This window comes from Salvelinus alpinus, chromosome 22, assembly GCF_045679555.1.
Source record: "Salvelinus alpinus chromosome 22, SLU_Salpinus.1, whole genome shotgun sequence".
Classification (NCBI taxonomy): Eukaryota; Metazoa; Chordata; class Actinopteri; order Salmoniformes; family Salmonidae; genus Salvelinus; species Salvelinus alpinus.
In genome coordinates, this window is record NC_092107.1 from 22,630,346 (window position 1) to 22,646,409 (window position 16,064).

General features: G+C 45.6%; 1 protein-coding gene across 2 annotated transcripts in view; it reads right to left on the minus strand.

Annotated features, from left to right (window-relative positions):
• col4a3 (collagen, type IV, alpha 3) overlaps positions 1–16,064 on the minus strand; it is a 125,743-nt gene that overhangs the window by 67,501 nt on the left and 42,178 nt on the right. For both annotated transcript variants that reach the window (XR_011669855.1, XM_071359539.1), the window contains exons 3-13: positions 15,363–15,452; positions 14,956–15,000; positions 14,715–14,759; positions 4,065–4,127; positions 3,905–3,958; positions 1,742–1,768; positions 1,584–1,658; positions 940–1,002; positions 725–760; positions 323–370; positions 90–164 (exon numbers count right to left, since the gene is read on the minus strand). Coding sequence is in view for 1 of the 2 variants with exons in the window: in XM_071359539.1 (XP_071215640.1) it covers positions 90–164; positions 323–370; positions 725–760; positions 940–1,002; positions 1,584–1,658; positions 1,742–1,768; positions 3,905–3,958; positions 4,065–4,127; positions 14,715–14,759; positions 14,956–15,000; positions 15,363–15,452 (621 nt within the window). In the remaining variant the exon portion in view is untranslated. The remainder of the gene's footprint in view (positions 1–89; positions 165–322; positions 371–724; positions 761–939; positions 1,003–1,583; positions 1,659–1,741; positions 1,769–3,904; positions 3,959–4,064; positions 4,128–14,714; positions 14,760–14,955; positions 15,001–15,362; positions 15,453–16,064) is intronic.

Sequence of the window (16,064 nt, forward strand, 5' to 3'; positions counted from 1 at the left end):
CAAATGTAAATGTGATGATCATGAATTGTGTCAGTGTGGATTAGTAAAAATTGCTGTGAGAGAAACCGAGTATGTTAAGTGTGGCAAACCTTCAGTTCCTTGGGACCCTCTGCATACAGCTTTATGCCCTTCTGTCCAGGTCTCCCGGGAGGGCCTTGGTCACCCTGAGATCAAAACATTTACATTTTGTCACAATATACTGTACATTAGATACACTCAGCATGCATCCGGAACAAACTATACTGAGCCAGGATAATATGCAAGAGAGAGGTGTACTGTACGTGAAAGTGGAAAAGATCGATATCACACAGGTAGGTAATACCTCTTGACCTCTTGGGCCTGGAATTACAGGGCTTGGACCTTCCTGACCCTGAAACAGAAATACAGCTGTTAGAAATAGTGCAACACACCCCTCTAAATGTCAGGAACTGAAGAGGGACACCACTCAATATCACATTGTTACTATTGTTACTATATTGTTAGTGCAGTAATGTGAACGGTCAACGCCATGGACGGCTCCAAAACATCCAGGAAGAAACACATGCACAAACATACACACAAACACAGACACACACAGACACACACACACACACACACACACACACACACACACACACACACACACACACACACACACACACACACACACACACACACACACACACACACACACACACACACACACACACACACAGTGGAAACATTTATTTACTATGAGACTGACCTTCTCTCCTTGTACACCCGTTAACCCAGGTAATCCCTGGAAAAATGAATAATAAAAAAGAATTTAAAGTCAGTGATTTATAGTAACAGGAAGAGCACATGGAATCATGAATGAGGACATTCAGAAAAACGTGAGAGTAAAAGCATTTCAAAATAAACAGAGGTTAATAAGTAAAGAGAGGACAGGTATTGAACTTCATTTAGGTGTCAACTGACTGGAGTCCCGCTCGGTCCCTCCAGCCCAGGAAGACCCGGCAGTCCAGGTAACCCTCGCTGACCCTAAAAAACAGTGGCCAGTCAGTCGATTGCACATTCAATTATTTTTTCTGTAATATTTTTGGGTGATTTTGTATTTATTTTATGAGATAGGACAAGGTTATTGAGGAGACAGTAAAGGTAGGAGAGATTATGAGTCAAAAGTGCAGTGGGTCGGATTCCAACCCATGCTTTCTCTAGTAGCCTCGGCCATACACATGTAACGGGGTCTGTGGCACTAACTACTCAACCTCACATGCCACGATACACATGAAAGTATAACTGTAATATAGGGCCCCAGGAGTTTTCCCTGACCATGTGAAAACTCTTGGTCCAAGTTAAAACTATAGGGGCTGTGGTCAGGAAAGAAACTCCTGGCCATAGTAATGAGAGGTACTAGGCAAGTCCATCCTTTTCCTATTGGAATAGACACATAAACTCAGAGACATGTGAGTAATGGGTTGTGATCAATACGGTACGCAAAACGTATACACACAAAAAATTTGATTTAGTCCAGGTAATCCCTCCCTGTGCTAGTCAGCTTTCTTCCGTTTGGTGCGCAGTGAACACAACCCAGGTGTAGGCAGGGTGGGAGGTCTCCTTACCTTGCCACCATCTCTCCCTTGTGGTCCAATATGTCCATCAACCTCAGCAGCGGGTGGGAAGTAGTAGGAGTCTCCCTGTAAGGACAATACTTTAATCTTAGGGTCCACAACAAAACACACAAATCGTTGAGAGGGTCAGTATGTATATTTGGATGTACCTTAAATCCTGGCAATCCATGGACACCCTTCAATAAAAAAGACAAGTGTGAGCTGCACATCACAAGTTTACTGTAAAAGCTAAACAAGACCTGACACAATTGTATCTACCACTGTGGGGGCAAAACCTGGAAGGGTGATAACAGGCAGCAAAGGTGATGGACAGCTACATATATATATATGTATACACTGCTCAAAAAAATAAAGGGAACACTTAAACAACACAATGTAACTCCAAGTCAATCACACTTCTGTGAAATCAAACTGTCCACTTAGGAAGCAACACTGATTGACAATAAATTTCACATGCTGTTGTGTAAATGGAATAGACAACAGGTGGAAATTATAGGCAATTAGCAAGACACCCCCAATAAAGGAGTGGTTCTGCAGGTGGTGACCACAGACCACTTCTCAGTTCCTATGCTTCCTGGCTGATGTTTTGGTCACTTTTGAATGCTGGCGGTGCTTTCACTCTAGTGGTAGCATGAGACGGAGTCTACAACCACACAAGTGGCTCAGGTAGTGCAGCTCATCCTGGATGGCACATCAATGCGAGCTGTGGCAAGAAGGTTTGCTGTGTCTGTCAGCGTAGTGTCCAGAGCATGGAGGTGCTACCAGGAGACAGGCCAGTACATCAGGAGACGTGGAGGAGGCCGTAGGAGGGCAACAACCCAGCAGCAGGACCACTACCTCCGCCTTTGTGCAAGAAAGAGCAGAAGGAGCACTGCCAGAGCCCTGCAAAATGACCTCAAGCAGGCCACAAATGTGCATGTGTCTGCTCAAACGGTCAGAAACAGACTCCATGAGGGTGGTATGAGGGCCCGACGTCCACAGATGGGGGTTGTGCTTACAGCCCAACACCGTGCAGGACGTTTGGCATTTGCCAGAGAACACCAAGATTGGCAAATTCGCCACTGGCGCCCTGTGCTCTTCACAGATGAAAGCAGGTTCACACTGAGCACGTGACAGACGTGACAGTCTGGAGACGCCGTGGAGAACGTTCTGCTGCCTGCAACATCCTCCAGCATGACCGGTTTTGGCGGTGGGTCAGTCATGGTGTGGGGTGGCATTTCTTTGGGGGGCCCCACAGCCCTCCATGGGCTCGCCAGAGGTAGCCTGACTGCCATTAGTTACCGAGATGAGATCCTCAGACCCTTTGTGAGACCATATGCTGGTGCGGTTGGCCCTGGGTTCCTCCTAATGCAAGACAATGCTAGACCTCATGTGGCTGGAGTGTGTCAGCAGTTCCTGCAAGAGGAAGGCATTGATGCTATGGACTGGCCCGCCCGTTCCCCAGACCTGAATCCAATTGAGCACATCTGGGACATCATGTCTCGCTCCATCCACCAACGCCACGTTGCACCACAGACTGTCCAGGTGTTGGCGGATGCTTTAGTCCAGGTCTGGGAGGAGATCCCTCAGGAGACCATCCGCCACCTCATCAGGAGCATGCCCAGGCGTTGTAGGGAGGTCATACAGGCACGTGGAGGCCACACACACTACTGAGCCTCATTTTGACTTGTTTTAAGGACATTACATCAAAGTTGGATCAGCCTGTAGTGTGGTTTTCCACTTTAATTTTGAGTGTGACTCCAAATCCAGACCTCCATGGGTTGATAAATTTGATTTCCATTGATCATTTTTGTGTGATTTTGTTGTCAGCACATTCAACTATGTAAAGAAAAAAGTATTTAATAAGAATAGTTCATTCATTCAGATCTAGGATGTGTTATTTTAGTGTTCCCTTTATTTTTTTGAGCAGTGTATATATATATGTTTATAATGATTGAGATCACATGACAGACAGCTGTGATGATGTCTAGCTTTTACGGTGATGACAGACAGACACAGTAAGGTGCTTTGTGGTGACACCATAGCGTATGACATTTTCATAGGACTGTTAAAAAAAAATATTAAACACATAATTTCCATTTTCAACAGTCATTTGTACATACACAACACTTGAGAAGAAGTATAATATATTTTGTATCTTTAAATGTTAATTCATTCACTTTTATTTTGTTCACTCCTGGAAACCTTATTTATCAATTCCCATATTATAGGCTAATGATTAAGATCACATGATTGATGGCTGTGATTGATGACAGACAGACAGGAACAGTAAGGTGCTTAGTGACACTTGACAGGATATTGACAGCACTTACTGGTAATCCAACAGGTCCCGGCACCCCAGGTAACCCTGGGTATCCACTGTCCCCCTGAAACACACACAATGATAGGGCATCAGATATGTACATACGTCTGTGTGTGTGTGTGTGTTTGTGAGCTTCTATAAATACTTAATATCCAAAAGCAAGACTGTACCTTCGTCCCATTGCACCCTGGGATCCCTGATGGCCCCATTGGTCCTTCATTTCCTGGGATTCCCTGGAAGAGAGGAAGTCATAGGGACATTCACATACAAACACTTCACATCAATACTTACATGATACGGATAGCTTACAGTACACTATATGAGGACAGAAGTTTTGACCAGTGTTGGGTTCGACATTTTGAACATTGAGATATTAAATAAATGATAGAGAAAGAAGCACAGAATCAAAGGAGACAGTTAAGGGTTTTCTGTAGAAGGACAGGTAGCTGTGGAATGTGTTGGAATGTGTTGGGGGATGGGAGCAAAGCACCGTGTTGATATAGGGAAGACAGATGGATATCTGTGGATCAGGAGGTGAGGGTTGAGGTCAGTACCCCTTAAGGTCAGTAATCAGGGTTGTTATCTGGTTACCTTCTTTCTCTTGGGCATAAACTAAGGATTGGAGTGAAGGAGTGTCTTAAGTAGGATGTATATAACCAATGAAGAGACATCTTTTGCTGTCTGATTACAGATGTACAGAATCTTTGGGAAGAATTAAACTTGGTTAAAGCTTCTCTAGTGTCCGTGAGTCATTTACTCTGAAAAATAAGAACCTAACACCAGGAAAAGCCTGACTCGATCAGGAAAAACTATGGCCCCAATACTTATAATGTAGAAAGGGTATGTTTTCAAGAAAAATGATGTGACTTACTTCAGGTGACCAAAATTATTTTTTATGTTGGTGGAAGAAGTTTAGAAGTTTGAATTGTTAGAGGCTAGTAGTAGTGACTGTACTAGTAGTGGGAATTGTGACTGTAGCCCAGTAGAATTAGTAAACTCAGCAAAAAAAGAAACATCCCTTTTCAGGACCTTGTCTTTCAAAGATAATTCGTAAAAAATCCAAATAACTTCACAGATCTTCATTGTAAAAGGTTCAAACACTGTTCCCCATGCTTGTTCAATGAACCATAAACAATTTATGAACATGCACCTGTGGAACGGTCGTTAAGACACTAACAGCTTATAGACGGTAGGCAATTAAAGTCACAGTTATGAAAACTTAGGACACTTAAAGAGGCCTTAATACTAACTCTGAAAAACACCAAAAGAAAGATGCCCAAGGTCCCTGCTCATCTGGGTGAATCTGCCTTAGGCATGCTGCAAGGAGGCATGAGGACCGCAGATGTGGCCAGGGCAATAAATTGCAATGTCCGTAATGTGAGATGCCTAAGACAGCGCTACAGGGAGACAGGACAGACAGCTGATTGTCCTCGCAGTGGCAGACCACGTGTAACAACACCTGCATAGGATCGGTACATCCGAACATCACACCTGCGGGACAGGTACAGGATGGCAACAACAACTGCCCGAGTTACACCAGGAATGCACAATCCCTCCATCAGTGCTCAGATTGTCCGCAATAGGCTGAGAGAGGCTGGACTGAGGGCTTGTATGTCTGTTGTAAGGCCGGTAACACCAGTCATCACCGGCAACAGCGTCGCCTATGGGCACAAACCCACCGTCGCTTGACCAGACAGGACTGGCGAAAAGTGCTCTTCACTGACGAGTAGCGGTTTTGTCTCACCAGGGGTAATGGTCGGATTCGTGTTTATCGTCGAAGGAATGAGCGTTACACCGAGGCCTGTACTCTGGAGCTGGATCGATTTGGAGGTGGAGGGTCACAGCATCAACGGACTGAGCTTGTTGTCATTGCAGGCAATCTCAACGCTGTGCATTACAGGGAAGACATCCTCCTCCCTCATGTGGTACCCTTCCTGCAGGCTCATCCTGACATGACCATTCAGCATGACAATGCCACCAGCCATACTGTTCGTTCTGTGCGTGATTTCCTGCAAGACAGGAATGTCAGTGTTCTGCCATGGCCAGTGAAGAGCCTGGATCTCAACCCCATTGAGCACGTCTGGGACCTGTTGGATCGGAGTGTGAGGGCTAGGGCCATTCCCCCCAGAAATGTCCGGGAACTTGCCTTGGTGGAAGAATGAGAAGATGCACTGCAGCACTTAACACAGCTGGTGGCCACTCCAGATACTGACTGTTACTTTTGATTTTGACCCCCCCTTTGTTTAGGGACACATTATTTAGGGACACCATTTATATTAGTCACATGTCTTTGGAACTTGTTCAGTTTATGTCTCAGTTCTTGAATCTTGGTATGTTCATACAAATATTTACACATGTTAAGTTTGCTGAAAATAAACGCAGTTGACAGTGAGAGGATGTTTGTCTTTTTGTTGAGTTTAGTAGTAGTATTAGTAGTTGTATTGACTGTGGTATAAGTAGGCCTAATAGTAGTAGAAGTAGCAGTACACTGCAGTAGTAATTGTGACTGTTGTAGAGAGATAGGCTTGGTCAGGTAATCATATTGGTTAGCGGTGGTTAGTAGGGTAGCTATTGAAAAGTATTTAGTTTGTGTGGGATTGTTATAGTGGGATATTTTAGTGGGTTGGAGTGAGCTGTGTGCCATAATCAGTCTTAGAATGTGTCCTATAACTAGGAAATTCTGAAAGTTTCATAGCAGTTCAAATCAAATCAAATCAAATTTTATTAGTCACATACACATGGTTAGCAGATGTTAATGCGAGTGTAGCGAAATGCTTGTGCTTCTAGTTCCGACAATGCAGTAATAACCAACAAGTAATCTAACCTAACAATTCCACAACTACTACCTTACACACACACACAAGTGTAAAGGGATAAAGAATATGTACATAAAGATATATGAATGAGTGGTGGTACAGAACGGCATGGCAGATGCAGTAGATGGTATAGAGTACGGTATATACATATGAGATGAGTACTGTAGGGTATGTAAACATAAAGTGGCATAGTTTAAAGTGGCTAGTGGTACATGTATTACATAAAGATGGCAAGATGCAGTAGATGATATAGAGTACAGTATATACAGTGGGGAGAACAAGTATTTGATACACTGCCGATTTTGCAGGTTTTCCTACTTACAAAGCATGTAGAGGTCTGTAATTTTTAATCATAGGTACACTTCAACTGTGAGGTTGACAGGTAACGAGTTCAAACAGGTGCAGTTAATACAGGTAATGAGTGGAGAACAGGAGGGCTTCTTAAAGAAAAACTAACAGGTCTGTGAGAGCCGGAATTCTTACTGGTTGGTAGGTGATCAAATACTTATGTCATGCAATAAAATGGAAATTAATTACTTAAAAATCATACAATGTGATTTTCTGGATTTTTGTTTTAGATTCCGTCTCTCATAGTTGAAGTGTACCTATGATAAAAATTACAGACCTCTACATGCTTTGTAAGTAGGAAAACCTGCAAAATCGGCAGTGTATCAAATACTTGTTCTCCCCACTGTACATATGAGATGGGTAATGTAGGGTATGTAAACATTATATTAAGTGGCATTGTTTAAAGTGGCTAGTGGTACATTTTTACATAATTTCCATCAATTCCCATTTTTAAAGTGGCTGGAGTTGAGTCAGTATGTTGGCAGCGGCCGCTAAATGTTAGTGGTGGCTGTTTAACAGTCTGATGGCCTTGAGATAGAAGCTGTTTTTCAGTCTCTCGGTCCCTGCTTTGATGCACCTGTACTGACCTCGCCTTCTGGATGATAGCGGGGTGAACAGGCAGTGGCTTGGGTGGTTGTTGTCCTTGATGATCTTTATGGCCTTCCTGTGACATCGGGTGGTGTAGGTGTCCTGGAGGGCAGGTAGTTTGCCCCTGGTGATGCGTTCTGCAGACCTCACTACCCTCTGGAGAGCCTTACGGTTGTGGGCGGAGCAGTTGCCGTACCAGGCGGTGATACAGCCCGACAGGATGCTCTCGATTGTGCATCTGTAGAAGTTTGTGAGTGCTTTATGTGACAAGCCGAATTTCTTCAGCCTCCTGAGGTTGAAGAGGCGCTGCTGCGCCTTCTTCACAACGCTGTCTGTGTGGGTGGACCAATTCAGTTTGTCCGTGATGTGTACACCGAGGAACTTAAAACTTTCCACCTTCTCCACTACTGACCCGTCGATGTGGATAGGGGGGTCCTCCCTCTGCTGTTTCCTGAAGTCCACAATCATCTCCTTTGTTTTGTTGACGTTGAGTGTGAGGTTATTTTCCTGACACCACACTCCGAGGGCCCTCACCTCCTCCCTGTAGGCCGTCTCGTCGTTGTTGGTAATCAAGCCTACCACTGTAGTGTCATCCGCAAACTTGATGATTGAGTTGGAGGCGTGCATGGCCACGCAGTCGTGGGTGAACAGGGAGTACAGGAGAGGGCTCAGAACGCACCCTTGTGGGGCCCCAGTGTTGAGGATCAGCGGGGTGGAGATGTTGTTACCTACCCTCACCACCTGGGGGCGGCCCGTCAGGAAGTCCAGGACCCAGTTGCACAGGGCGGGGTCGAGACCCAGGGTCTCGAGCTTGATGACGAGTTTGGAGGGTACTATGGTGTTAAATGCTGAGCTGTAATCGATGAACAGCATTCTCACATGGGTATTCCTCTTGTCCAGATGGGTTAGGGCAGTGTGCAGTGTGGTTGCGATTGCGTCGTCTGTGGACCTATTGGGTCGGTAAGCAAATTGGAGTGGGTCTAGGGTGTCCGGTAGGGTGGAGGTGATATGGTCCTTGACTAGTCTCTCAAAGCACTTCATGATGACGGAAGTGAGTGCTACGGGGCGGTAGTCGTTTAGCTCAGTTACCTTAGCTTTCTTGGGAACAGGAACAATGGTGGCCCTCTTGAAGCATGTGGGAACAGCAGACTGGGATAAGGATTGATTGAATATGTCCGTAAACACACCAGCCAGCTGGTCTGCGCATGCTCTGAGGACGCGGCTGGGAATGCCGTCTGGGCCTGCAGCCTTGCGAGGGTTAACACGTTTAAATGTTTTACTCACCTCGGCTGCAGTGAAGGAGAGCCCGCAGGTTTTGGTAGGGGGCCGTGTCAGTGGCACTGTATTGTCCTCAAAGCGGGCAAAAAAGTTGTTTAGCCTGTCTGGGAGCAAGACATCCTGGTCCGCGACGGGGCTGGTTTTCTTTTTGTAATCCGTGATTGACTGTAGACCCTGCCACATACCTCTTGTGTCTGAGCTGTTGAATTGCGACTCGATTTTGTCTCTGTACTGGGACTTAGCCTGTTTGATTGCCTTGCGGAGAGAATAGCTACACTGTTTGTATTCGGTCATGCTTCCGGTCACCTTGCCCTGGTTAAAAGCAGTGGTTCGCGCTTTCAGTTTCACGCGAATGCTGCCGTCAATCCACGGTTTCTGGTTTGGGAATGTTTTAATCGTTGCTGTGGGTACGACATCGTCAATGCAGTTAAGCAGTCAATCAACAGTGGGAAGTGGGCTTAACTAAAGTAGTTGATGCAGTTACTAAAACAGCTGTATCTCTTGATTGGTAGTTGGTGGTTCTGTTCTCATTATAGATTTGAATGGCATAGACTAAGATTTCATACACTTTCATACGTTTTTCTCCAAGTTGTAAAGGAAAGTGGTCAAAACGGCAGTTGTTTATAAAAGTTGAGAGAAAATATAGTTGATTCGGTTACTAAAACAGCTGTATCATTTGATTGGTAGAATATATTTCTATTTTGATTCCAGATTTGAATAGTGGCAAGGTAGATCATGATTTCATATGCTCTGAAGCCCGGTACAGATACAACAGCCAACATAAAGAGTGACGAGACGAGACAAAACTAGCCAATTTTAGATGTTGTGTTGCATAACAGATGGGACATTCAGATCAAAAAGATGAAATGCGCGGTTGAGACCATTTCCAGGGTAAAAGTGTGACTCTTTACAATGACAGGATTTCAACTTTGGAACAAAGTGGAATCCATGCACCAGGAGAGCGTTCCCTACCTCATCACTGCACCAGTGCACAAAGTCACCCTCGGCCTCCCATGGCTCCAATGGCATGATCCCACCATCTCCTGGTTGAGCATGGAAATCACCAACCGGTCACCTGGATGCTGGAGGACCTGCTCCCTCATCGCTCTCCAGCCCGACAACCCGGAGGTTTACCAGGCTCTTCGGGAGGTGTTCTCCAAGACTCAAGCTACCTGTCTCCCTTCTCATTTCCCCTGAGACTATGCCATTGACTTACTAGAAGGCTCTGCGCCGCCGCATCTACCCTCTGTCGGTGGTTGAGACTGAGGCCTTGGAGGAGTACATCCAGGAAGCTCCCCAACTGGGTTTTGTCCGCTCATCCACCTCTGCTGCGTCGGCAGGCTTCTTCGTGACCAAGAAGGATGGGGGACTGCGTCCCTGCATCGACTACAGAGGTTCCAATTCCAAGGGGGTAACGTTACCCCCTTCAGCCATGGAACTGCAGTTTTTTTTATGAAGCTGGACCTGCGGAGTGCCTAAAATCTTATCCACATCCAAAAAGGGGATGAGTGGAAAATGGCCTTCAGCTCGACGTCTGGGCACTATGAGTAATTGGTTATGCCTTATGGACTTGCCAATGCTCCATCAGTGTTTCAGGCGTTCGTGAACAAGGTGTTCCGGGACATGATCGGGCGCCAGGTGGTCATGTATATCGTCGATATCCTGGTCTACTCGGCCACCTTGGAGAATCACATCGCTCATGTTATTTCATTATTATACCTTTATTTCAACAAGGAACACAGACTGAGACCAAGGTCTCTTGTATGTTTACACATACAGTTTCGGTACAATGATTAAAAAACTAAACAAGACAAACAAAAGATCACAGATAATACAAAAAATAAAAAAATAAAGCAACAGATTTAATTTACACATAGGTTATTCTACTAACAGCACAAGAACATGCATTACCCGAAACAGTCACAAGCAATACAAAAATAAAAATGCTCCAATAAATATTTAAAATGAGAAAAGGGGACAAGAGTCTAAAGTTTACGTTTAGTCTGCAGGCTATTCCATAGGCAAGGAGCGTAACAGGAAAAGGCAGCCATACCCAACTCTGTGGAAATCGCATGGGCCTCAAGTGTAATCCATGCTTGAGACCTGGTTTTAGGAATTATAATTATAATATTTATGAGTGATGATTAATAAGAATGTCCGAGTAGTCCTGAGACACCACCTGGGAACTGCCTTTATGTTAAAGCTGAGAAATGCCCGTTTTTTAGGTCGAGGTCTCCTTCTTGGAATACTGGATTAGCTCGCAGATGGTGAGCATGGCTGAAAGGAAGGTCAAAGCAGTCAGGTCATGGTCGGTCCCAACCACCATAAAGGGGCTCCAACGGTTTCTGTGTTTGCCAACCTCTACCGTCGGTTCATTAAGAACTTCAGCTCCATCGGCTCTCCCCTCACCTCTCTTCTCAAGGGTGGTCCTTGTAAGTTGGTGTGAAGTCCTGCAGCGGATGAAGCCTTCCGTCTACTGATGGGGCGTTTCTCCTACGCCCCGTTGCTGAGACACCCAGATCCTACTCTGCCCTTTGTGGTGGAGGTGGATGCCTCAGAAGTGGACATGGAACCATCCTGTCCCAACACCAAGGTAACCCACAGAAATTGTATCCATGTGCATACTTCTCAAAAAAAGAGAGAGAGGACCTGCAGAGAGGAACTGCAGAGAGGAACTGCAGAGAGGAACTTTGATGTCAGCAATCGTTGGCATTAGAGGAGTGGAGACGCTGGCTAGAGGGCACCAAGGAGCCATTTCTCATCCTCACCGACCATGGGAACCTGGAGTACATATGGACGGCGAGGCGAATGAACCCAAGGCCAAGCAAGGTGGGCCCTTTGCTTCAGCAGATTCCACTTCACCCTGTCATATAGGCCAGCTTATAAGAACATCAAAGCCGATGCCCTGTCCCATCTCCACGATTCAGGAGAGGTTCCGATCCCGAGTGCTCCCATCATTCCACCCTCTAGAACCGTTGCTCCCGTGCTCTGGGACGTAGACGTGGACATCCGCAAGGCTCTGGAGAGTGAACCCGCGCCTGTTATATGCCCTCCAGCTCGCATCTACGTTCCCACGGGGGTAAGGGATCGCCTGTTGATTTGGGCACACATCCCTCGCCGCTGGACACCCAGATATCACTCGCACTATCAATCCCTCTCCGATAAGTACTGGTGGCCCACCTTGGCGCAGGACGTCACCCGCTATATAAACTCCAGCTCTGTAGGAGCCCAAATCAAATCGCCCCAGCATGCGCCAGCAGGGAAACTACTACCCCTTCGGGTGCCTCAGCGGCCTTGGTCACGTCTGTCCATAAACTTTGTAACTGATCTCCCCCTTTCTGATGGTTTTACCACTATATTATGGTTGTTGACATTTTATCAATTTCTCTGGTCTACTTACCGCTCTCCAGGTCGCTGAGGCACTATTCCAGCAGGTGTTCCGGCACTATGGCCTTCCGGAGGACATCGTCTGTTTCCGACCATGGTCCCTAATTCACATTGTGGTTATGGGGAAGCTGGGGGCCATGGTCAGCCTCACATTCGGGTACCAGCCTCAGTCCGTCGAGCAGGTGGAGAGGATCAACCAGGAGCTGGGGAGGTTCCTAATGAGTCACTGCCAGAACCGACAGGGGGAGTAGGTCCGGTTTCTTCCCTGGGCGGAGTACGCCCAGAACTCACTTCGGCACTCCTCCACCGGGCTGACTCCCTTCCAGTGTGTCCTGGGATACCAACCGAGCCAGAACGTGGCCCCTGCAGTGGACGAGTGGTTCCGTCACGCAGAGGTATGTAACGCCGCCGATGTGAGGCTCCAGCACGCCCTCCGTCGTCAGAAGACATGAAAGGGCGATGAGATTCCGGGAGTTGTAGATGATACGTCACCTCATTGACCCTCCGGAGGACCTTGACGGGCCCCCCACAAACCGGGGACTCGGCTTCCGGCAGGGCTGGCGGCGCTGGATTTTCCTGGTGGAGAGCCAGACCCCGATCGCCAGGATGAAACACGGGAGCCTCACTACTGTCATGCTTACTCCCGCTCCTTCTTCCCAGCGCTCGACATCGCCGGCCTACTAACCATCAGCCCAGAAAACAATCATGCTCCCCATCATTACGCACACCTGGTCATTATTATCTACTTGATTACTCCCCTCATATTTAACACTCCATAGACAGCAGTCAGTAGGTAGTATTGTTTTGATACAAGTTCTGTACGTGTCTTGTTTTTATTTATCTGCATTTATCATTATTAAACTTACCTTCTGCACTTGCTTCCTGTTCCCGGCGTATTACGTTAGTGTCGTCTTAGCTGTTGTATCTATACCGAGTTGAAGTATTTGTCTAACTTGTTGGGAAATTGTTCAGCATTTGAGAGAAAAAGTAGTTGATGCGGATATTAAAGGAGCTGTATCTCTGAATTGGTAGATGCAATTTCTGTTTTGATTTGTTTTTATTATGGATCCCCATTAGCTACTGCCAAGGCAATCTTCCTGGGGTACGTCAAAATTAAGGCAGTTATACAATTTTTTAAACATTACAATACATTCATTACAGAATTCACAACACACTAAGTGTGTGCCTTCAGGCCCATACTCCATTACCACATATCTACAACGCAAAATCCATATGTACGTGCGTATGTTATCATGTCTGTATGCATGTGTGTTTGTGTTACTTCACAGTCCCCGCTGTTCCTTCAGGTGTATTTGTACCTGCTTTTTGATTCTGATTCTACTGCTTGCATCAGTTACCTGATGTGGAATAGAGTTCCATGTAGTCATGGCTCTACGTAGTACTTTGCGCCTCCCATAGTCTGTTCTGGATTTGGGGACTGTGAAGAGACCTCTGGCATGTCTTGTGGGGTATGCATGGGTGTCCGAGCTGTGTGCTAGTATATTAAACAGACAGCTCGGTACCTTCAGCTTTATCAACACATCTTACAAAAACACATAATGAAGTCAATCTCTTCCACTTTGAGCCATAAGAGATTGACATGCATGTCATTAATGTTAGCTCGCCGTGTACTTTTAAGGGCCAGCCGTGCTGCCCTGTTCAGAGCCAACTGCAATTTGACCAAGTCCCTCTTTGTGGCACCTAAACACACGACTGAACAGTAGTCCGGGTGTGACACAACCAGGACCTGTAGGACCTGCCTTGTTGATAGTGCTGTTAAGGCAGGGCAGTGCATTATTATGGACAGACTTCTCCCCATCTTAGCTCCTGTTGCTCTGATTTGAATAGCAGCATAGTAGACTGTGATTTCATATGCTCTAACTTATTGTGAAAGTGGTCAAAAGAGCTGATTTGTGTTATGTCACAATGTTTTAGTAAATTGAAAACATCTCTTTAAAAAAAATCTCTTCGGGTTTTAGAGGACTACAAAAGGCTGGGCACACTAGTCTGGACAGGTTTGCACTTTTTAAAGTTTGCATGGCATTTCTAGCTTCAACGGTGTATGAAAAATTGTTCCGAAGAATAACTATGTAGAAGAAGAAATGTAAATAAAACGGGTGTGCTTGCTTGCCTTGACGTATTTACGGGTTGTGAAATAGTACACTTAAGAGAAGTGGCAAATCCAAAATGCACCATTGAAAGCTGTTATGCAAATGTGAAACAGTCCAATATAAATACTATCAAAAAGCTTCTGCCCAAGTAATGTAAGTTGAGTCAGTCTGCACATTTCAACGTTGGTGTGGTGTTTGGAGCATAAACGGTTCAAGAACAGTGGCGAATCCATATAATTTCCTATTGAAACCTATAGGGTGCCATCTGAGACAGTCGAATAGTATTACTTACTGGCTGCCCAGGTGGTGCAGAGAACCCAGGTTTCCCAGGGAGACCCTGTTAAAACAATAGGTACTGTTAGAGTCGATCCTAGTAGTGGAGACAACTGACAAAACAGTGAATCAGAGGGAGTGTGGGTGTGACCAAAAACAACAGAGCAATCCCATTAGGCGTAACAAGTAGAGCCTGGTAATGTAAACCGATAATCACGTGCAGTCAATCACACACACTGTTTTCCAAACACACTCCATACCCGTGAGCCTTTGGGTCCTGACAATCCAGGAAAGCCAAGATTTCCCTGTGAATCCAAATACACGCAGCCAGTTGGCAACACATTTCATGAACACAAAATCATTCTAAAATCTCACCACACAAAATGATTGTTTACTTATACAATGTTTCAACACACAGACATGCAAACATACACACACTCACATACAGAATAATGGAAAAGAGTATTTACTATGAGACTGACACACACACACACACACACACACACACACACACACACACACACACACACACACACACACACACACACACACACACACACACACACACACACACACACACACACACACACACACACACACACACACACACACACACACACACACACACCTATATCTCATGTAATAACAAATATAGTGAGACTCTCACCTTAGGGCCAAAAGGTCCAGGATTACCTTCAAAACCTGGATAACCAACCACTCCAGGCAACCCATCATAACCTGGATACCCAGGCTCACCCTGTGAAGAGAGAGAGAGAAGAGAGAACATTGATAAATAAAGGGAAAGAGAGACATGTTTTTTTCTTCTAGTTTTTCATTGTTAATCATGCAGAATTACTACAATGTCCAGTTATCAAACAACAGGCTAGAAGAGCTGCAGTACCACCTTCAGCTGATGTAACACCATATGCATTGACTAGCAGCAGTCATTTCATTTGAGAAAAACACACTTCGTGATAGAACTGCTCTACAAATTCCTTACAGATTTGTGATCGAGAAATAAAATCACCATTACTGTTCCCAACACACATAGCAATCACACATTCACTAACCAACGCACATTCTAGTGTCCCTTTCTTTAACCTCAGTCATTCATACACAGAGGTACAGGTGTGTGACGGCAGCGATAACAGCTAGGCCTTTGGGAGTCAACGCCTTCACACACACCATGCGATATCATTAGATAATTATAGACTCACACGCACACACACACATATATACACACACGCACGCACACACACACACACCTGAGGTAATAAACTATCTGGGTGGCCAAACCCTGACACCAGTTCCCGAGCAACTAAACAGCTCAAGCTGCTCAGTAGCACAAGTGGGTTTTGTATCTATATGC